The 22,785-nt window shown below is 38.3% G+C and overlaps 1 protein-coding gene and 1 long non-coding RNA gene across 3 annotated transcripts; one reads left to right on the top strand and one right to left on the bottom strand.

Moving 5' to 3' along the window:
- The first annotated feature begins 174 nt into the window (after window positions 1-174).
- Window positions 175-21,981, top strand: LOC127995914 (heterogeneous nuclear ribonucleoprotein U-like protein 1). Of its 2 annotated transcripts, none has more exons than XM_052591907.1 (16): window positions 175-342; window positions 748-1,008; window positions 4,667-5,086; window positions 6,196-6,376; window positions 8,196-8,269; window positions 8,476-8,615; window positions 8,696-8,795; window positions 8,960-9,072; window positions 9,191-9,457; window positions 10,208-10,330; window positions 10,665-10,793; window positions 16,632-16,800; window positions 17,515-17,781; window positions 20,237-20,445; window positions 20,545-20,757; window positions 21,035-21,981. In XM_052591907.1, the coding sequence occupies exons 2-16, from the start codon at window positions 789-791 to the stop codon at window positions 21,164-21,166; spliced, it is 2,757 nt and encodes a 918-aa protein (XP_052447867.1). In that variant the 5' UTR covers window positions 175-342; window positions 748-788; the 3' UTR covers window positions 21,167-21,981. The 2 variants fall into 2 exon arrangements, with proteins under 2 accessions (XP_052447867.1, XP_052447868.1); XM_052591908.1 differs by having other exon boundaries at window positions 176-342; window positions 20,267-20,445.
- On the bottom strand, window positions 13,514-14,185 carry LOC127995956 (uncharacterized). The gene is made up of 2 exons (XR_008168886.1): window positions 14,026-14,185; window positions 13,514-13,983 (listed from the first exon to the last, which is right to left on the bottom strand). It is a non-coding gene; the product is annotated as an uncharacterized LOC127995956 (long non-coding RNA).
- Window positions 21,982-22,785: the final 804 nt, after the last annotated feature.

Here is a 22,785-nt window from a genome sequence, read left to right on the forward strand (position 1 = left end):
ACACTTTTGCACTATGTATTTTTATTATTATTATTTATTAAATAAAATTCTCTTTTAGTAATAATAATAATTTAAACTATATTTAAGTGCTTAGAATAACAAAGCTATGATTTATTGTATTTGACACGTTCGTGTTGTTTTTATATGAACATTAAAATAGCTGCGTATGAGGAATATCATTGGCTCCGGTGGCGTAGACAGACAGCAGTTTCAGCCAATCAGCTGCAGGGACCGAGAGCGCGCAGAGCGTCACGCGCGGAGGAAGTGGGCAACCACGGTCACCCTCCATCTTCGAAATCATCGTAAAGACGATTCGCTTGAGGGGGAAACTCACAGATAACGGTAAATACTTTGTTTTCTGAGTACACGAGGTGGTATGTATGTTCAGTTAGATATTTAAACTGATATTCGATTATTTTAGAGTATGTGTGTGATGCGGGTGGATTTTACACGCAAATACACGTTACTTGACTCCATGGTTCGCTAGAATGCTAACTGTGCAGACAATGAAACACGCCAATAGATTGTTTTGGCCCGTAAACGAATGCATTTTGCTCTATGCATGTTGTGGTAGTACACGTACTAAACCCTAAATCGCCTTCCAAATGAAGTTAAAGTGTATTTTAGCTGCAAAGACCTTCGCCTCAGTCAGCTAGTTAGCTAACGTGCTAATATTTTAGCAAGTGATCCGCTGAGCGCGTGCAATAACCAATCAGTGACTCCCGTGTGTTTACTCCGACTGTACAGGCGCAAAGTTTGGAATAAAGAGCTGTAGGGGTGCATGAATCATGAGCGGGCTTAATGTCAAAAAGCTCAAAGTGAATGAGCTGAAAGAAGAGCTCCAGCGGCGTGGCCTGGACACCCGCGGACTGAAGGCGGATCTGGCGGACAGACTGCAGGCGGCGCTGGAGGCCGAGGCGGCGGGATCTGCGCCATCGGACGAGCAGGAACCGGACTGTGAGGCTGGCGAGGAGCCGGGACAGGGCAATGATCAACAGGAGGAGGAAGGTGAAGTGTGTTTTTATCTATGTGCTTTGGAGAGCTTAAGGAGAGATTATTTAGGTATGTGACAAAAAAAATAAATACTAGAAAATGAATATATAATCATAACCATATGATAGATAATAAAAATAACTTTAAAATGTTTTTTAAATGATTAAAATCGGATAATTATTAAGAAAGTTATGGAATTTTTAAACTCGGAAATTAGGGGTCATTTTGTACCTAATTATAACAATAAAACAGTGAAAAACTGTGACCTCTTCCACTTGATTAAACACTTCAAAATATCATAACATCCTCATTTCTTGGTCTATTTGCATAATTCAAACACCACAGTGTAGGTAATAAATTGCCCAACCTCTTTTTAAAAAGTAAATATAAAAAATTTATTATTTCTAATTAACCACTAATTAATGAAACCGAGAGCATCAATCCACACATATATTTCCACATGAAATCAAAATAATCAGCCTTTTAAAAATATGATATCATATTATATCAAAAGTATATTTTATTTATTTATTAAGTATATGATATTTAGATTTCAAAAAGTAATATACCCTTATGTATAATATACTTGTAAGCCTACAAGTACTACAGACATTTTTTTTTACTTTTGAAAAAAAAATCTTACAAACATTTCAGCCCATGTGTGCTGTATTATTCTGCACAGAGTTGGTAAAATGTAATTATTTTCACAATGTTTGTAAGAATAATACAGCACACATGGGCTGAAATGTTTGCAAGATTCGGCTAATCAGCTTGCCATAAACGGGTCACTTGACCTAGCAGGCAGCTAGAAGCACAGTTGTTCCTAAACAAATACATAACCATCTATGGTATTTATTTATATGTTTGACAAAATCATGCCAATAATGTAATCTAGAGATTCTAAACCTTCGTTCTGTATGATTTCTTTGAAAAATACTGCATGGATTGATGAAAACTGAGAGAAGTTTTGGAAGCCAATATGATTGAATGGCCGATTCTGCTTTTGACAACAACGTCACTTGCGGATCGTAAAAAAACACATGCGAATGTTACAATCCATCCCAAACTTCACCTAATTCAAGTTAAATGTATATTCTATCAAAAGTATTGTGTTTGAAACAAAAAAATAATCGCCTTCATAGCGGATTTTGATGGCATAACTTTCTTCTTACGGCAGATAACTTGGACATTCGAACGTGAGAATCAACGCGAAGACATAATTTACGTTACTAGTATTTGGGCTTTAGAGGTATTCACAAAGCAAAGATAAGAAAGATTTCCTAAGTCACCGACGCGTCTGGCGCTGATTACCTGCTGGGAACACAGCCGCGGGAACAAAACGCTCGTGCGTATATAGGTCAGATTGTCACATACATAGATTATTTATTAGTGTCGCGTGTCAGACCACCATAGATGTAGGTCATCCAACTGGGAGATACAAGAAAATGCATGATCTAAGAAGTCCTTGCATTGTCTTGGAAAACACGATATTTTGTCATTTTACGACTGGAAAAATCTGGCAGAATATGAAACCGTACACAAGAAATTAATAGAAAATTATAAGTCATGGATATATTGTGAACATTTCACAGTATTTTTACTCATGTACTAACTATAGTAATAACAGCTAAGTATGCATAATTTCAAGCAGTTAACACAGATACCAAATCTTACATTATATAAAAAGTACATGTTGTTAGTTAATGTTTGTCAGTTATTTAGGGCTGCAACTAACGATTATTTTGATAATCGATTAATCTGTCGATTATTTTTACGATTAATCGATTAATCGGTTTATGTACTTATATTTTAGTTTTTTCCATTTTTTCCCCAAGTAAATTATTAATAAAGGGTCTTTATCATTCAGCATAGATTTTTAAGAGATTTTAACCATTTTGCATTGTCATATCCTCATCAAAAATATACCTGGAGTTGTTTTATTATGTTAGTAATCCTTTGTCGAACTCCTCTGCAATCAAAACACTGACCCATACTCTAGCAAAATTCACAAGGAGATTTCAAATATTGTTTTCACCATGGCAGTCCTTAGAGCTCCTAAAGTAGTTTAACATCCCAAACAAAGCTTAAGGAATCTTTGAGAACATATTTTCACGAAGTATAAGTATAAAACAGAATAAAATTGCAGTGCATTGTATTTTATTATTTACTGGGAAAAAGCTTTCTAGCTTATGCTGTGAAATTGTAAACAATCCTTCGAAAAAAAAGTGCCAATGGCATGAAACATGAATGGAACTCACAATTTAAAGTAAAATCCATCAGAAGGTTGTCCAGAAAAAAAAAATTGGGACACACATAAAAAACCTGCTGTGTGAAAAAGAGCAGTGAATACTTAGAAAAGAAGTGCATTTTAAATATACTCAAACATTTACCTCTCTCATTCAGTCATAATTAGGCTGCAAGTCTGAATTATGAACTGGTAAACGACAAACTGATCACATAACATGTTTGTAAAGCTTTAAATGTTAACTGTTAAAAAGCAATGTTATCAGCTTTTACGACTAAACATTTGCAAACAACCTTGTACTGGAGAATCTGCACAAATAAAATTCTTAGGGGCCGTTCACATATCGCACCTAAAAACGCGTGGAAAACGCTAGTCGCGCCGCTTTCTCCTTCTTTCCAAAGCGCTCGGGCAGAAGCGCCCCTGAGGCGTCTGCCTTTGCTAAGCAACCATGACGTGCTCTCTCCATGACGTGCCCTCTCCATGAAGACCCGGAAATTTCAGCAAAGGATAAATGGATGCGGTGTGGACGCGCCTGGAAAAACGGGCGCATCGCACCGCGTGCGTCTCGCGACCGCGTCGCTTCCATTATGAGAGTGCATACTGCGCGCCTACATAGGAAATAACGAACTTGAGCATGCAAAAGACACAATATGTGAACGGCCCCTTAAACAGTTCAGTAGTGCAGAGTTTACAGGTTACTCTTCATTTTGAAGGCTCAAAGTAAAGTACTCCCACTTCCCGCTGAATGCTGCAGAGACGCTGTTCGGGAAGCACGTGACATAAAACGAGGCCAGCTATTGGCTATTCGCTACTTCACCTGCTGTACTGGCTGAGTAAAACCTCCGGTGGCTCATTACTGCCACACTTTGGTCACCGCAGATTTGAAATATGCACGAAATGAGCCGCTTATGGCAAATAAAATTTATTTAGCGACGAATCGATTACTAAATTAGTTGACAACTATTTTAATAATCGATTTTAATCGATTAAATCGATTCGTTGTTTCAGCTCTACAGTTATTGTGTAATTGCAATGTAATAATTATACAGTTTAATAAAGTGTATTCATTGACACTAATGCAAAAAAAGTCTTTGTGTGTGGGGTGGGGGAGGTGATTTCCTGGCATGGAAAAATCTTTTCCTAAAAAAAAAAAGAAAGAGACAAAAAGAAAATTGCTTGTGAATTAGAAATTTTATAAAATCTTGAATAAGCCATGGATATGTTGTTTTAGTTGTTCTCAAAAAATGTTGTTGTTGTGGTTATTTTAGAATTGCTCTTTGTGACTACATTATCTTCAAAAATTTGTTAAAACAATATATTTTATTTGGAATTTGTATTCGAGTAATCATAAATGACTGGAAGAGTCATGGAAATTGGTTCTAGATATTAATGCAACAAAATATGCTTATTCTGCTAATTTCTAAACAGAATTTGCAGCCAGGGAGCAAGATTATGGAGAAGAGGCCAAGGCACAGTCTGACGATGGAAACAGCACAGACCTCTGCCAGGGTGGATTTGATGATCAGGGAACCGAGAGTAACGAAGGCAATGAGGACAGCACAGAGACCCCCATACCTGGTTTTGGAGCAAGTGATTTTTCATCAGACGCAATGTCAGGACAGATGATGGAGCAGAACTCCAATGACCAGGATGAATACCAGGAGCCTGAGGCCAAGCAGCCGTTCCATGAGGAACCAGCCAAGCAGCACTATAAGCAGGATGAGGTGAAGCAGGAGTATGAGGAGACTCCTTCACATGCAGACCAGCGGGAGCAGAAGCTTGACGAGCCAGCGTCACGGCAGATCCCAGAGGGAGACTCAAGTCAAAGCAGCCAGCAGGAAGAATCTGGTAAGTCTGGTCAAGTGTTTAAATCACAAAGGGCGACAGCCTTCTACATTCAAGTAAATCACTTGCATGTGTGACTAAATCTTCACTTAATGAGTCTAACATTAGCCACTGGCTAATAAATTCTTAGATTTTACTCGACTGTGTTTGATTTGGAGGCCAAGTATATATTTGGCACAGATATATTTTCATTCACCGAACACTCTGAGTGAGCACTTCAGAGTTTCATTCTCCATCAAGCCATCTGTGCTTTTTTCAATTCAGCTGAATGGATTCGGAGTGTACCTGTATGTGCCGTGTCGTAAACTCTAGTGTGAAGTGCATGACTCGCTGTCACTTTTCTGAGAGCGCTGTTTCTCACACATGCAAAGAAAGAGAGTCTTGCATACCATGTAGAACTGACAGTTTCTCTGGTAGTGAGTGAAACTAATGCATAAACAGCAGTTGTTTGGCACTCGCCTATTATCTTCCCCGTTTTAATTTTATAAAATCAGTTTGAGCGAATGCAAATTATATGGTTAATATTCATGAAACCAGCAGCTCATTAATCCTTAGTGCACTTTATAATGTTATTAGACGTAGACTTTGCATTTTTTTTACCTTATCAGTTTTGATAAAAATAAATTACCACCGCCAGTCCTCCTAACTTCAGTTATAGTGACAAATATGCACTCATACATGGTCACCTAATTTTAATTCTTTTTTTTTTTGTTATATATCTCACATACATACACACACACACACACACATATATATATATCTCATCTTTACTTGTATTGTTCTTAAAGGAAATTATTTCGGTAGACAGCAGTGAGATAGTAATCAGTCTGATGAGTAAACTAAACAATTTACTAGCCCATGGTGATTCTTTTGCCAAGGTGTGTATTGAGGGTTGGATGAATTCTCTAATTGTTGGACTATTTTAGCACAATCATTCTGTGAAATTACAGAAACCACTTTACGAAAATATTTTTTTTCTTGTTTTCTTCAGTATAGTATTAATTAAATACACAGTCCAACCTGATCAAAAACAATATTTGCTATTTTAACACTACATTAGATCTATTTATAAATTAATGTGGAGAAAATATATTTATCCAAATGTTTTTCAGAGAGTAGTGAGGTGAAGACTGAGTGTAAGGCCGACGAGGATGTTCCACAGCAGGCCGAGCAGGGCAGTGACGGGGACGTTCAGGCCAAATCAGAGGATGATAGACACTCATCAAACAGTCGCAAGAGGTCTTATGATGATAGTCGAGGACATGGTTACTATGAACATCGTGAGGAAAGGAGGTAAGTTAGGTCTCCTTGGTTTTACTTTGTTTTTTTTTTGTATTGAATCAATCAATCTCAAATGCCGCGTTTCCACCGAAATTACCCGGAACATTTTTACCAGGAACTTTTTTTCCCAGGAACTTTTTCCCCCCCAGACCTGTTGCTTTCTGCGTTTCCACCGCGGTGTAAAGTACCGGGTAGATTAGGCAAATGACTGGTGACGTAGGTCTGCGCGCGTTTCTCAATACAAAGTACCTCTGATTAAAAAAAAAAAAAAAAAGTACGCTGATTTTGGACGTGCATCCTCGGTAGTTAGTTCAGACTTTGTGCATTCGACTGGGGAGTGTGATGTCTGCAACTACGCAAGTCCGGTAAATCTATAAACAGCAGCGTAACTATATACTATATATATATATATATATGATAGCTACTTGATAACTTCAGTCAGCTCGTCTTGGCTACTGCAATTTTCCGTACTGTATATTTACAATAAAACGAAATATGATATCAAATACCACTGCCTCCTTTCGTTTTCATTTAAGCATAATAACAACTGCAGAAATGTACTTAGGTCAGGGAAATGTGTATATGCAGCCATTACAATGAAAGAAATATTATATAGACTTGCCTTTTTTATTTTCATTTTAACATATAGATAAATTGAATACAGACCAAAGAAAACCTGTTAGATTTACCCCGCAGCTGAATTATATTTTATGTTTAACCACTAAAGACACATCAGAGCCAGCGGCGCATATCAGAAGGTCTATCCCAGGAGAGGCTGCTCTCTGCGGATACATGAGGACTGAGCTCCCGCTGATTGAGTGGAGCTCACCGTCTACGAGATTGGCGAAACACATTTTTAAATAGGCGCTGTCTTTATAAATAAACCATAGATTTGAGTTTTAAACAACTACATTCTCGCCTGAAATACTTTTAAAATTACATTTCATGACACAATAACAGTAATATTTGAAAATTATCCGAATAAATGGTGGTTGAACTCAACCAATGCTGCGTGAACTCAGATCGCTTTGGCTACTGCAATTTTCCCCTCAGTATATTTACAATAAAACGAAATAGGATATAAAATATCACTGCCTCCTTTCATTTTCATTTAAACATAATAACAGCTGCAGAAATGTACGTTCAGGGATAAGTGTAACGTACATCCATTACAATGAAAGAAATATTATATAGACTTGCCTTTTTATTTTCATTTTTACATATAGATAAATTGAATACAGACCAAAGAAAACCGGTTAGATTTACCCCGCAGCTGAATTATATGTTATGTTTTAACCACTAAAGACACATCAGAGCCAGCGGCGCATATCAGAAGGTCTATCCCAGGAGAGGCTGCTCTCTGCGGATACATGAGGACTGAGCTCCCGCTGATCGAGTGGAGCTAATCGTCTACGAGATCGGCGAAACACATTTTTAAATAGGCGCTGTCTTTATAAATAAACAACAGATTTGAGTTTCAAACAACTACATTCTCGCCTGAAATACTTTTAAAATTACATTTCATGACACAATAACACTAATATTTTGAAAATGTTGATCCGAATAAATGGTGGTTGAACTCAACCAATGCTGCGTGAACTCAACCAATCAGCATGTTTAGCGCCAAAGTCCCGCCCCCGAAAGTTCCGGAACTTTAAAAAAGTACCACCTCGCCAGCAGGGACTTTCTGGGGGGCATTTTTTTACCCGGAACTTTTATTTAGTTCCTGGTTCCTGCGGTGGAAACACACCAAGTACCGGACCAAGTCCCTAGTTCCTGGGTAAAGTTCCTGCGGTGGAAACGCGGCTATAGTTCTCTTTGGTTGTTTTAGGGGAAGGTCACCACAGCCCCCAGCTGAAGAAGAAGAGGAAGAGATTGATGATAAACTTGTGGTCATTGACACCTGTAAGTATAATTAAGGAGAGTTGAGTATAGTGAGAGTGACTCCTGGTTAACTTGTAGTGTTAAAGGGCACCTACAATGCAAAATCTTTTTCTTTTACAAGGTGTTTGGACAGAAATTTGTGTTCGAATTGAGTTTACGCATCCAGTATCTCTGAAAAAACGAGCGGTTTGGATCCTGTCGTTCTACACCTGTTTGTTTGTCTCTAGATAACTGTGACCTGCACTTCAAAGTGGCCCGTGACCGATACAGCGGTTACCCTTTGACCATTGAGGGTTTTGCCTACCTGTGGGCAGGGGCTCGAGCCACTTACGGTGTTACCAAAGGACGTGTGTGCTTTGAAATGAAGGTAACAAAGATGCGATTTAATGTTTGATTCCACAAGAAAAGGTCACAGAGGTCATCTTTATTGTCCTGTTCCTTGTTTAGATAAATGAGGAAATTTCAGTAAAGCACCTTCCTGCCTCTGAGCCTGACCCTCATGTGGTGAGAATCGGATGGTCCCTGGATTCTTGCAACACTCAACTTGGTAAATGACCAGACTTACAGTAACCCTGCTTCAAAGTATTTCTGATACCTGATGCATTTTTTTTTTAAGATTAATAAAAAAAAAACTTGTGTAAGGTTGTGTAAGGTTTGTCTTCTGTGGTGCATTAACATTGTTATTTAAGAGCTCCTTCTTTTGTATTACAGGTGAAGAACCCTTCTCTTTTGGCTATGGAGGAACTGGCAAGAAATCTTCCAACTGTAAATTTGAGGACTATGGGGAAAAGTTCAGTGAAAATGATATCATTGGCTGCTATATTGTAATTATGTTTTTCTCTTATATTCTAGATTAGATTACACATAATGCATCTTTTTATGGGCTCAGAGACTGTATTACGAGCCATATCTCTTATTTTTTTTCCACTCTGTTTTCCATAGGACTTTGAAAGCAGTGAGGGAGTAGAAATGGCGTTCTCCAAGAATGGCAAGTTGCTTGGCCCGTGTTTCCATGTCACTCAAGAAGAACTGGCCAGCCGTGCTCTGTTCCCACACGTGTTGGTGAAGAACTGCGCTGTGGAATTCAACTTTGGACAGAGAGAGGAGGCCTTCTTCCCTCAGCCTGAGGGATACACCTTCATTCAGGATATTCACCTAGAGGACAGAGTCAGAGGGTCACTGGGACCGGCCACCAAAACTGATTGCGAGGTTTGATGTGGAAATTAACTTTTAAAAATAATAATCATTAAGTATTGCAGTCTCATCAACAAGGGTTTAAAATTTTCAGCTGTGGCTGGATTTTATGCATCTATAATGTAATATAGATAATTTATAAACATAAACAGTAATAATTTATAAACATTTGTTGGAAAGTGATGCCATTCTTTGATGTCTTTAAAATGTTCTACCTATGGCAATGTGCCTAAAGACGGTAGATAGACTAGACAACTAATTCTTTTCAAGAAGACCTAATCTGTATTAACCAGTTATGTAATTGTATCATTATAATTTTTAATACGTTACAGTAAATTGAATGTTTACATTTTAAAAGACATAAAACGATTGGTACATGATCAGTGGACGGAAGATATTGGTGAGGATTTTTTTCCACCGTTTAATTGATGTGTGACAACACCAGTAATACCGGTATCACCGGGGGGGTGGGGTTAGTTGGTGTTTTCCTCATTTTCTATCACTTTTAAAGCGCATTTTACTTTCACTTTCTAATGAGCACAGCTTACACCTTGGTATAAAATAAAAAAGTTACACAGTTTAAATGCAGTAAACACTGGAACCAAATGAATAAGAAACAAATGTTTAAAAAAGAAGGGAAAAACAGCTTACAAAATCCTTTTCAAAATCCAAACTATTGTGGGGCAGTGGGCAAGTGACTGCTAACACTGACTATAGCATTAAGCTACTAGTATGTAAAATGTTGACTCCATGATTTCTTCTCAGATCCTGATGATGGTTGGTTTACCTGGTAGTGGAAAAACCACCTGGGCCATAAAACATGCTCAAGAAAACCCTGAAAAGAAGTACAACATCCTGGGCACAAATGCTATCATGGAAAAAATGAAGGTATGGCTTCTGGATATAATCCCTGTTGTTATGGCATCTGTGCAAGTGGTAAAACCCTCTAGGAAAGTTTGGTTGTCTTTAAAGAACTACCGCTACAGCCATACACATTCAGACAGACGTTTTTGGCAAGGCTTGGGCAACTCTGGCCCTTGATGTCCACCGTCCTTCAAACTTTTTATTTCTACCTAATCAAACACACCTGTCTAATTTTCTAATAATCCTCAAGACCTTGATTGTTCAGTCCCCCATCCGCCAGTGAATTGGTTTGAAAACATGTAATTATTCCAATCAATTCCAGTCTGTATACTACAGTTCATCATTCTGTTTCAATCAGGTCATGGGACTTCGTCGTCAGCGCAACTATGCCGGACGCTGGGACATCCTTATTCAGCAGGCCACGCAGTGTCTCAACAGGCTCATCCAGATTGCTGCCCGCAAGAAACGCAACTACATCCTGGATCAGGTACTGCTATACTTGCCTTCCTCTGTGCTGTATTCACAGCTAAAACCCTTCCCGTACCTTCTCAACCCTCCCTCCAAAAGAACACATCCACTGCTGCTCACTGATGCACATGTTTATTAATGCACTTCTGCTCTCTCTGTAGCCTAGCCCAAAGCATTGGTTAGCCTATTGTGCTCCTGAAGACTTGTTTTTCCAGTCCTTATTTCTTTGTCCTGTTGCTGAATTATGATTTGTTTTGTTTTGCTTAAATATATATTTTTTAAAAAGCAAGGAAAAAATACAGTGTAGTATGTTGTCACAATGAATATTTTTGACTTTATGTATTGCCTTGTTGTAAAAGAGATCTTTGCCACACTGTACAAGTAGTCCATGACATTAGTAAGATGTTGAAAAACAAGTAATCACTGCCTGGTGAGTAAGAAAACACCTTCTGTTGCTATTGTAACCGTAAAAAAAGAAAAAAACTTTTCATTAGATAAACTTGGAACTTTACTTGAATGTTGTGTTTAGAAATGAATGGCAGGTAAGTGGAAAAACTGACCTGCTTGAAGTTTACAGGTGGACAGTTCCAGAGGTTGTAAGGTAGGTAAGGTCAAAGGACATGCTAATGGGTCCCTAAGGAGTCTGTGAGTATAAACGGGTAGGTACTAAATGTTTGTCCCTGTCGGGCACACTGGTCTATTGAACAACGGAAGAGAAGGTAAGGAAGGGGACCCAGGCAGTGCATGACACTGAAATACAGAAGTGAGGGTTATTTACATTCTTCAGAAGTTTGAAATGAGTTTCTTGTAGTCGGGACAATATGTACCAATAAATAAATCTCACTCCGGTTTCACACTGCAAGCGTGAGCGGGATAGTGAGCAGCCCATATTTTTTTCAGCGTGCATGTTAAGCAATGAGTTTATTAAGGCTGTCAACGAATATTCTAAATTCGAATATGTATACGAATAGTTTTTAAAAAATGAATTCCGAAGGTGAAAATTAATATTCGAATAAAAAAAAAAGGTGGAAAAAAAGGCCCGCGGTAGTAGAGGCGTGGTTGTCTGCTTTGCGAGTGGGCGCGCCTGAGGGTTCAGGGACCAGTGCTGAAAGTTGACGCCTCTTCATGGAACTTCAGCTAAACAGTCACGTCTTGACACTTAACGTTACTTTGCATCGCCTGCCGCAAACTCTTTGTCTGCAACACGACAAGAGGCCATAACGGATAAAATAATTTTGTTCATTTGAAAGGACATGAGACCGATCAGTATCGCGGATGGGGCACGCTTCAGGGAGTTCTGTTAAGCAATGGATCCGAGGTTTGATTTATTTATCGTTTCATGGCAAGGAAAAGTTCCATGTTTACCACAGCACAGCTCGCTCTGAGCATTTAATGTCAGTTCTATATGCTGTAAAACTTAATTTAACATTAATAATATTTGTTTCAATCACTGAATGAAGCCTGCTATATTTGAGACAACAGTCGCGACCTTTAATTGCTTACACAAAAATGTGTTTGTTCATTTAAACCGTTATGAACAGAGAACGTGAGGGTGAGAGTGCTTGAGGTCTGCAGTCTTGGCCATTAGTTGATTTCCTTGTTTTTGTGTAGGTAATACGTTGTCATATATGTTTAAACTTAAATAGACTATCTATACAAGTAGTTATGTCTCTTTGTATTATTTTGGCCTGTTATTGACGTAATGTGCGTCATTGACAACATGCGCCACCAGATGTTCGAAAATAGTTCGAATGTTTGTGTATTTTTTTTAGAGGGAATATACGAACGTCATTTTTGAGCAATTTTGACAGCCCTAGATTGTATTCACACCAGCAGCAGTGAAGCAAGGTTTCGGTGCCGAGTCTATTTTTGCTTCGCTGCTGATGCTCAATTAAAGTGACAGCACACTTTTGATGTACAAAATAACCCAGATTTCAAACAAAAAAGGAAAGAAAATTAAGAATAAAAAATATGTATAGAAGATTAAGGCTACCCATTGTTTTAAAATTTTAATTGCCATAAACAATTTACAACTTAAAACATTTTCTCTAACTCACAAAGAACAATTAAGGCCTTGATATACGAAATCGAAGAACAAACTGATATGACATCATTTCAAACAAAATCAGACCAGAGTTCGTTTCGGCTGTTCGAAAAAGCGAACCAAAGCGAACTTTCTGGGGGAGTTCGCTTTGGCTCCTTAACACCTTTGGGTTTCTATTGGTCCATGGCAGTTACAAAATCAGTTGGTGTGTTCTGAAAAACCACTTTCTGTGACGCACGTTTTTTTTCTTGGTTCGTTCTTCATTCTGCGGAGGTCATTAAGGAGAGCAACATCTCCTGAATAAACTGAAGTGTCGAAAAGCTGAGCTGCACAAATATAGCCGCACCTGTACGATCGCTCACAGACAGACTTTAATGATGTAGAGACAGTATTTCATTCATAGGAATAAATAGCAACAAAGCTTGGTGTTGACGATGACGAGTTATGCAAAAAGCGAAGCAGAGAAAAATCTGAGACAAGTTTTCCAAAGCCATGAAATTAATGAAAGGAAAGAGTAAAGATACAAGGTATTATCAAATACATGAAATACATAAAATAAAGCAACAAACTGATTCCAATATTTTTTGTTTTCCACATCATGCTCAAGTTTTACAGACTATGAGATATCAGACTACACATAAAGCACTGATTATGGAATGGTTCTTTTGTATTGCAAACATGATACTTGACTCTGAACTACTGCTAATCATTATTCTTTTGTTTATAATATTCTGACTATTGGTACCAGTCTTACACCTAGATTGGCTACACTTCATAATTTCATCGTTGTTGTGTTTAGGGGATAGGTGCAAGCATCGTGACACATTTACACTAATCTACACCGGCCTCCAGCAGTGCCGGGTGTTGAAAAGTTAGTTAACAGTATACCGTCGCTCAGCCTTTTTTAACTTTTGTTTTGCCCCAAAACAAAGCCCGAAAAAGAACTTTGTTTGAAGTTTATCAGAGCCTTTAATCTTGCTCAGGATCGAAAGTTACAATAGAGTATACAATAAATGCACAAAACATATTGATATCTTCAACATTCGGCTTAATAAAAATATTATAAATGCACAGCTTGTTCACCTCAGTTAGAAACACATCTTTTCATGTTAAATTTTTTTAAATGAATCTCTATGAATAAATAATGACTTAAACATAATATTCTCTAGTGTTGTCATGATATCAAAATTGTTTTCGATACTGATACCTAGTCAAGAATTGCGATTTCGATATATCATTGCTGTGCTTTATTTTAAAACCGAGACAACATTCTAATCATATAACACACTAATAAATGAACATATGAATAGCAGATATATTAAACATTTGAACTGAATATGAAATATTTAAATTAGAGCAATGACATTCAAGGGAAAGAAAGAATAAATTTAGCAGCATTATCTCAGTTATCATAAGAAACATAAGAGTAATAAATTTATCTTGATTCTGAACTTTGAATAAAAATATGAACAGCGATTTATATTAAACAATGTTTCTGAACTCAAGATTAAATGTAAAAAAAAAAAAAAAATCAATTTAAGCAATGGCATTCAAGAAAAACTTTTTTTTAGCAGCAATATCTCAGATATTATAACTTATTCTGTCAGTTGTGCAACATTTTCTTTCAGAGGAGAAAACTCAGCCAGTGAGCTTTAATGAGCGTCTTTTTCTTTTTTCTTTTTTTTTTTTTTTTTTTTTTTTTACCAGTCGTGAACTGGCGGCCACAGTATCACTTGCAGCCTAGTGATGTGCGGGTCGGGTTTTTTTCCAACTCGCGGATCCCGCTTTTATGAAATTATTTTGCCCGCCCCAGCCCGCAAATAAAGTAACATTTCTTTACCCACCCCGACCCGCAGAAGATACGTTGCTACTTAGACCTTCGTACTGTAACCTTATCAAAGAACCTAATAAAATATCAAAATATATATTCCAAATATTTCTTGTTCACTGAAGTTCCTCCCTCCACAGTAGCGCCCGAGCTCGGCGCTATTAGCAGCGCATGCGCAGCTCGTGAATAGCTCTGTGAACTGTTTCATCCTGTCAAAGAGTTACTTAAGATGTCATGGAGCATGTGATTTGTTGAATGTAGTGAACGACTCTGCCCTTCACTGAACGAGATCGAGAGATCTTCTCATTCGTGAATCGTTTATGAACGAAATGAATGCGTATACAGGGTCAGTGAGCCAAGCATGTAAATCTCGATCAGCAATCAGCAGATACAAAGTGCAGCTATAGGTGCTGTGCAGTTACGCTCATTTTCATATTTAGCATACAGAACACTTTAAACTCCACGTTTAATCCCCGATTAATGTGGATATTATATATGAAACCTCGTGCTTCGTTCATCTGAACAACTTATTTAAACTATTTAATGCGATTATGCACACATTTTAGTAAAGCCAAATCAGTTTAGTAAAGCCACTAATGCAGCCATCTCTGTGGTGGTTTTTTTGCTGCTTGCGTGAGGATAAAAAACACAGATGTCCATAGGGAGGCACTGGAAGCGTGCGTTGCACACACCAACATGAAATAAGTCTCTTAAAAATCTAGAACGCAGTCATTCTTTGAAGTATCGATACTAATAAATTTAGGAATCATGACGTTTTTAATTTCCGAAAATTGTGATACTTTTGAAGTATCGGTGCACCGTGCAACACTAATATTTTCACTTAATGAGCTAAAATAGAATGGATAATTATATTGCTCCAGGTCTTCAGTTACACAAACAGACAACAAGGCATAAATTACAAACAAAGACACAAGACGAACACAGAAACAAACAATTCAATAAATCATATTGACAGATTCTACGAAAAATTATTTTAAATTACGATTTTATAGACGCATAGCCTATTTTTTTCCATTCAGGTCTACATAAATACATTTTGAGATTCTTACTTAGCCTAACGAGTAGTTAAAATTCAACGAATAATTCACATTTCTTCAATCCGCTACAAAAACAGAGCTTATGTAATTTACATAAAGAATATTGACAGCTTATAAGAAATGGACATGAATATTATGGACACACACTGAGCTATAACTTGGTTAATACCACATATCTGGGTAAGCACCTATGGTAAAAGTATTTAGGCTATTATTAAAACATATTAATAATAATAACAATATAAACTCCACGTTCTATTTTTGAGTATGACTGAAACAACATGATAGGAGCAGTTTTCCCTCACGCAAATCCGTTATAACTTTTAAAGACAAAACATTCAAGTTTATAACTGACCAACTATAATAACTGTAGACCAACCGCTGTACAAACGCTTCCACAGCTCACCCTTGCAGTGTGAAATGGGAAAGTCACTGATGTTTGGAAGTGATTGAAGTAGTTGTTACATTTTAAGCATGACCAAATGTTTGGTTAGTTTAAGAGAATACACTTCCAGTATTAAGATGTGACGTTAAAATATAATTGCATGTAATTTCTTGTAACTTGGATCTTTTATAGTATAGTGAGAAAATATAACACAGCAGTTCTCTGTAACATGCGTCTCATAAGAGAACTGCTTCTGTTAAAACTGGTAGTTTGAGGGAAGCAGAAAGGGTCCCCTGTACTGTGTCAGTCATTTACAAACTCCCTTCTGTTGGCCTCTTCCCAATCCACGGTAAGTCAGTTGCAATTGTGAGAGAAAACCGCTAGTCATTCCAGAGCAGTAACTATAGACATGAAAAAAGCAAACAAAAAAAACTCTCTCACTTTCATCGTTGCAGGAATCCAATTCCCCTCCTACGGAACGCAAAGCCGTAACAAAAGCAAATAATGAACAGCTTCTACTTCTTTCTTGTCACCATTGCTAGACAAATGTATATGGATCAGCCCAGAGACGAAAAATGCGTCCTTTTGAAGGTTTTCAACGCAAGGCTATTGTAATTTGTCCCACGGATGAGGATTTAAAAGAGCGAACATTAAAGCGAACTGATGAGGAAGGGAAGGATGTTCCCGATCATGCTGTGTTAGAAATGAAAGGTAGGAATGCCATGGATAACCAAAACAAATGTTCAAAACTACACACCAGATCTGCTTTTGCTGTTGTTGTTTTTTTGTTTTCTTTTTCTTTATTTTAAGACTTGGAAGAACCCACCCGTCCCTCCTTCTGTTAAACCTTTTTGCCAGATAAAAGAGCTCCTCTCACCTTTTTTTTCATTTCTCCCAGCCCTGTTAACCACATTTTCTTGCATTGTCTCTCATGCCATTCCTCACCACTGCAAACCTGCTCAGATAATCAGGAGTGAGGATAAGGATTGCTGCAATTGGCTCTGGCTCTCTAATTCCCTTCAGCAACCGAGCAGTTTGTATTGACTGTATTATTAAATGTTGAATAGATTTTGGACAGTTGTCCTCATCTAGGTACTACATAATTTACAGGGACATTTATCATATCACTCTTTTTCTGGCAACTGTTTTTAGTTTAATTTTAGTTCCCTATGACCCCCCTACATTGTCCTCATATTCCTACTCTGGGACAAGTGTTTACTTACACAGCTAAGGCAACCTTTGTCCTAGAGCATGTTAAATTTATCAACACACACTCTAGTTCTCTCTCTCTTATTCCTCTGTCCCCTTGTCCTGTCCCCTCCTCTGTATGTTTGCTGTCACCATTGTATGGTGCTGATAATGATTCTCTTTGTCTTTTGCCGGCGCGGCTGTTCTGTCCCTCATTGCGTGCCTCTGCTCCCGCAGCAAACTTTGTGCTGCCCGAAGTCGGCGAGTTCCTGGACGAGGTGACGTTCGTAGAGCTTCAGCGGGAAGAAGCCGGCGTCCTCATCAAGCAATATAACGAAGAAGGCCGTAAAGCTGGCCCTCCCCCGGAGAAGCGCTTTGATAGCCGCCAGGGTGGTTTTCGTGGTCGTAGTAACTTCCAGCGCTATGACAATCGTAGCGGACCTCAGGGTGGTAGAGGTGGATACCAGAACCGGGGCGGCTCTGGAGGTGGAGGCTACCGAGGAGGTACGATTCCTAAATTTGCTAGTTTTGTGCTTTTTCAAGTTTGGGGACAGTAAGTTAGTAGTGATATATTTAGCTATTTATTTATGTAGCTAAGACACATTAAAAAGTGACAGTAAAGTAAAAATAGACTATTTCAAATAAATGCTGTTCTCTTGAACTTTCTATTTATGTAGGAATCAGTGATGCACGGGTCAATGTATAAACAACCGACACCCGACCGATGTTTTCAACTTTCCCCCCGCGACTCGGGTCCGCTTCCTGACCTGTGTTCTGTAAAAGTAGTAAATGCGTTGCCTAGTGTTGTCAAAAGACCCGTTACTTCGGTACCAAGTCGGTACAAAAAAAATGAAAATGTGACGGTACCAGGTTTCTTTAAGTACCGGTAGTACCGAGGTCCCGTTCAAACCCGGTTCTTGAACCATACAGCTCTATGATTACCGCGAAGCAGAAGACGCGGACGGAATCTCAAATCGCATGTTCTGCGTGTCTCTGTGTGAATTAATGAATGGCAGAGACGTGCAGGTTTGTTTACTACATAGCAACCCCCTCTACATTGCGAGTACATCACTCACATATGAGACTAAATCTTCCTTCTGGCGACTAAATGATGTCTAATATTAGCCAATGGCTAATAAATTCTCAGATTTTACTCGCCATTTTGTGAGTTGGAGGATAAGTATAAGTTTAGCTCAGATATATGTTCACTTGCCGAACACTCTCTGACTGAGCGCTTTAAAGTTTCACTCTCAGTCAGGCGATCTGTGTGATTCAGTTCATCTCAATGGATGCACAGCGCACCTGTGTTTACCTCTAGTGTGAAGGCGCACAGATCGCTTTCTCTCACACACAGAATTAACGCACTACATTTAAACTATCCTTGGTTGTATTTTCCTGTCAAAATAGTGGCATATCTATGGAAATCTTCAGCTTTTAAGAATAGCTGGGTTTTCCTTTAACGTTAGTGTGTTGAGTTAATGCGCAAATGGCAATCTCATTGGCTGGCGCTCACCTATTATCGTTCGTTTTGATTTCAGCAAATCAGTTCGAGCGAATGCACAAAACCTGATTAATATTCATGAATCCAGCAGCTAATTAATCCTTCGTAATCTTTAGTGTGTTTTTATAGTTCTTCTTATTAGAATTCATTTCAGTATCATCTTATCAGTATTTTTTTTTCTCACCAGTATTTTTTTTTTTTTTTACAGAATCACTGAATGACAAAAAAAAAGCACCACCACCATTCCAGTTAAAATGTTCAGTTAAATTGACTAATATGCATTTAAACATGGTTATCAAGTTTACTTCTAATTACTAAAGTTCTAATTATATATCAGTCTGGCGAGTAAACTAAAATATTTAATGGCCAATGGCAATTCAATTGCAGAGGTGTCCGTAGAGAGCTGTGTCCGTAGAATGTGTTCAAATTTCATTAATTAAAAGACAAATAAAATTTGGGTGAAACTTGTTAACTGTTTTTCATAATTGTATTACTTGTAAAAAAAAAAAAAACTTTAATCACAATTTTAAATAAGTATAAAGAATGGCATTGGTTTTATTTTTAGTGATTTAAAAAGTGTGTTTTTTATTTTTTATTAGCACATTGTGCTTTGGTACCGAAATTGGTACAGAGAACCGTGGATTTTCACTGGTATCAGTACGCACACATAAGGCTTGCCACAAATAACTGGTTAAAGTAATGATTATGAATGTTTTAATTAGCAAGGAGACATTTAATTATTTAGTAATAAACTTGTGTTTTCTGTGTCGCAGCAGACTCGCCATGAACGCCAGAGAGAAATGCACATTTCATATGGATTACATAATCAGAGAGTAGCCTATTTATTTTAGTTTGAATATTTTCGTTTAAAAGTAGACATTTCAATCTTTCTGTAATATACTGCCTATATATAGTCGTATTCTCCACCATGTCCCACAGATGCTGCTTTTGCATAACAAGTTCGAGCACCAGTCAACCGTTTGATTGACGTACGACTCAGCCTATCGACTAACGCTTTTATTGCTCTCTCCTGAACTATTGGACAGTAGTTAACAGTACGTCTATGGACGTACTATGTACAGTACAATGTAAAGCGGGACTGGTGGACACTCTTTGCACCAGTTATTAAGCCAATAAAGTGTAGGCTTATGTATTTCAAAATTGTGTCTAGTACTATATAAATTACAAAGATTTAATTGGCATCTTTATTTCAAATGACCCGATCGACCACGACCCGAATATCATAAAAAATTTTTTTTGGATGACTCATAACCGGGGTTGACCGCAGGCACCCGCTCATTTTGGATCAACCCGCGCATCACTGTTAGGAATAAAAAAAAAAATGGACTTGCTTTCTCATTTCATATACTCATTTCAACACAACTGGTGCCATTTTGCATATCAATACTGTACAGTTATCCAGTATTTATTGTTCTACGTTTTGATTCTGCCTACAAGTTGATGGTAATCACTCGGCAAATTCATTAGGATACAACCGTGGAGGCTACAACCAGAATCGCTGGGGAAATGGCTACAGGGATGGAGGCTCAGGCAGCCGCGGTGGATACAACCGCAGCCAGCCGTCTGGAGGCAGCTACAACCACAACCGCCAGGGCTCCTACAACAAGAGTGGCTCTGGATCAACTGCAAGCTACAGCCAGTCACAGGTACTATGACTTGGCTTACGTTATCCAGCGATCAGCTTGTGAAGCCAACAGGACTTGAAGTCATTGCTTACATTTTCTTTTATTCTTTTTTTTTTCTAGCCTCAGTCTTACAATCAAGGCTATAATCAAGGCTACAACCAGAGCAACTACAACCAAGGATACAACTATGGCAACTACAGTCAATACCCAGGATACAACCAGAGCTACAGTCAAACTCCAGCGCCGGCGGTACAGACCTACAGCCAGCCACAGCAGCCGCAACCACAACAACAGCAGCAGCCGCAGCAGAGCTACAATCAACAGTACCAGCAGGTGAGAAACTGAATACACTCACAGTCTCCATTAAGGGGTGGGCAATATTGGCCCCTTTATTTAATTATTTGTTTTGTCTATTATGTCTATGATTGGTCACTGCATTTATAAACTACAGAAACGTGTGATTGGTTACAATGCTGCAAAAAAACACCTAAAACTAAGCCATTTAATCATGACAGCTGTGCTCGATTTGGTTTAGTAATTGTACATTGCGATTTTTGTCCCCTTATCTTGAATGCATGTATCTTTATACATTGTACCTTACTTCCCTCAGTATGCTCAGCAGTGGCAGCAGTACTACCAGAACCAGAGTCAGTGGAACCAGTACTATAACCAATACGGCAATTACGGCAACTACACCCAGCAGGGCACCCAAGGCAGCCAGGGCGCCCAGGGAACACAGTAGTAGCATCGCAGGTGTTTCAGACAACCCATTCCCTAAACAGCATTCCTCAGGCCTTTTTCGTGTAATCCAGTCTTACCCTTTTTTTGCCAGCTCTCTGTAAACGTTTATTTGCTCCCTATTTATACCAACCTTAAAGGTAACCAAATTTATGTGGCCCTCCATTGCTCTGTTTGAGTTTTGGTGACAAGTATCCATTTTTTGCTCTTCTACTAAATATTTGTTTACATACAGCTTGATGTTTTTTTTTCTGTGTACTTGTAGATGACAGATTCGACTTTTGAATTTAGTAATGTGTGTTTTAGTCTGCTGCAAACAGCTCACACTATGAGAAAAAGGAGAAAATGTATTGAGAGAGCTTTGCACGCTTAGATTTACATCTGATGTATAGAGCGAGAGAGAGGCAAGGTGTTTCGGTGTTCCATTAGTTTTACCACTGATTTTCTTTTTATTTTTTTATCTTGTAAGATTAAAGAACCACATTTTGGCGGTAGAGGGTTATGGGTACTCTGTAAATGATCATATGCCTGTATGTACACATCGATGTAAGACCATGTAACACTTTTGTCTATGTACATCATATTTGAAATTTTAACAACCTAAATCTCTAAATCATTTTCCTTTTTATAAAGCATTTTTAAATGACTCTGATTGGTCTGATACACATCTATTCCCATGTTGCAGATTAGTAATGATCTAAACTAGTTCCTTGTGTGGATATGTTTTTACCTTGTGTCTTGTCTGTAAAGCAGTATCTGCATATGGTTTTGTCAAATTTAACGCATTATTTTGTATTTGAGAATATAATCAGAAGAAACCTCCTGTGTTCTTGTCTAAATTAATAACACATGAAACCTGAAACAACATGTGAGCACAGAAAGTAACTGCAAATATTACAACTTTGACTTGTCACTGGGGGAGTATGAAAATTACCTTTTAAGATCTTAATTACAGGTCCTTCTAAAAAAATTAGCATATTGTGAAAAAGATCTCTAAACGAGCTATTAACCTAATCATCTGAATCAACTAATTAACTCTAAACACCTGCAAAAGATTCCTGAGGCTTTTAAAAACTCCCAGACTGGTTCATTACTCAAAACCACAATCATGGGTAAGACTGCCGACCTGACTGCTGTCCAGAAGGCCATCATTGACACCCTCAAGCGAGAGGGTAAGACACAGAAATAAATTTCTGAACGAATAGGCTTTTCCCAGAGTGCTGTATCAAGGCACCTCAGTGGGAAGTCTGTGGGAAGGAAAAAGTGTGGGAAAAAACAATGCACAATGAGAAGAGGTGAACGGTACCTAAGGTAGATTGTGGAGAAGGACCGATTCCAGACTTTGGGGGACCAGCGGAAGCAGTGGACTGAGTCTGGAGTAGAAACATCCAGAGCCACCGTGCACAGGCGTGTGCAGGAAATGGGCTACAGAGAAGCAGCACTGGACTGTTGCTCAGGGGTCCAAAGTACTTTTTTCGGATGAAAGCAAATTTTGCATGTCATTCGGAAATCAAGGTGCCAGAGTCTGGAGGAAGACTGGGGAGAAGGAAATGCCAAAATGCCTGAAGTCCAGTGTCAAGTACCCACAGTCAGTGATGGTCTGGGGTGCCATGTCAGCTGCTG

Source organism: Carassius gibelio, chromosome A5 (genome assembly GCF_023724105.1).
Source record: "Carassius gibelio isolate Cgi1373 ecotype wild population from Czech Republic chromosome A5, carGib1.2-hapl.c, whole genome shotgun sequence".
Classification (NCBI taxonomy): Eukaryota; Metazoa; Chordata; class Actinopteri; order Cypriniformes; family Cyprinidae; genus Carassius; species Carassius gibelio.

Coding starts and splice junctions, on each gene's coding strand:
- LOC127995914 (XM_052591907.1), top strand. CDS start 789: ATGAGCGGGCTTAATGTCAAAAAGCTCAAAGTGAATGAGCTGAAAGAA. Junction 5,087..6,195: donor CAGCCAGCAGGAAGAATCTG/GTAAGTCTGGTC, acceptor AATGTTTTTCAG/AGAGTAGTGAGGTGAAGACT. Junction 6,377..8,195: donor GAACATCGTGAGGAAAGGAG/GTAAGTTAGGTC, acceptor TGGTTGTTTTAG/GGGAAGGTCACCACAGCCCC.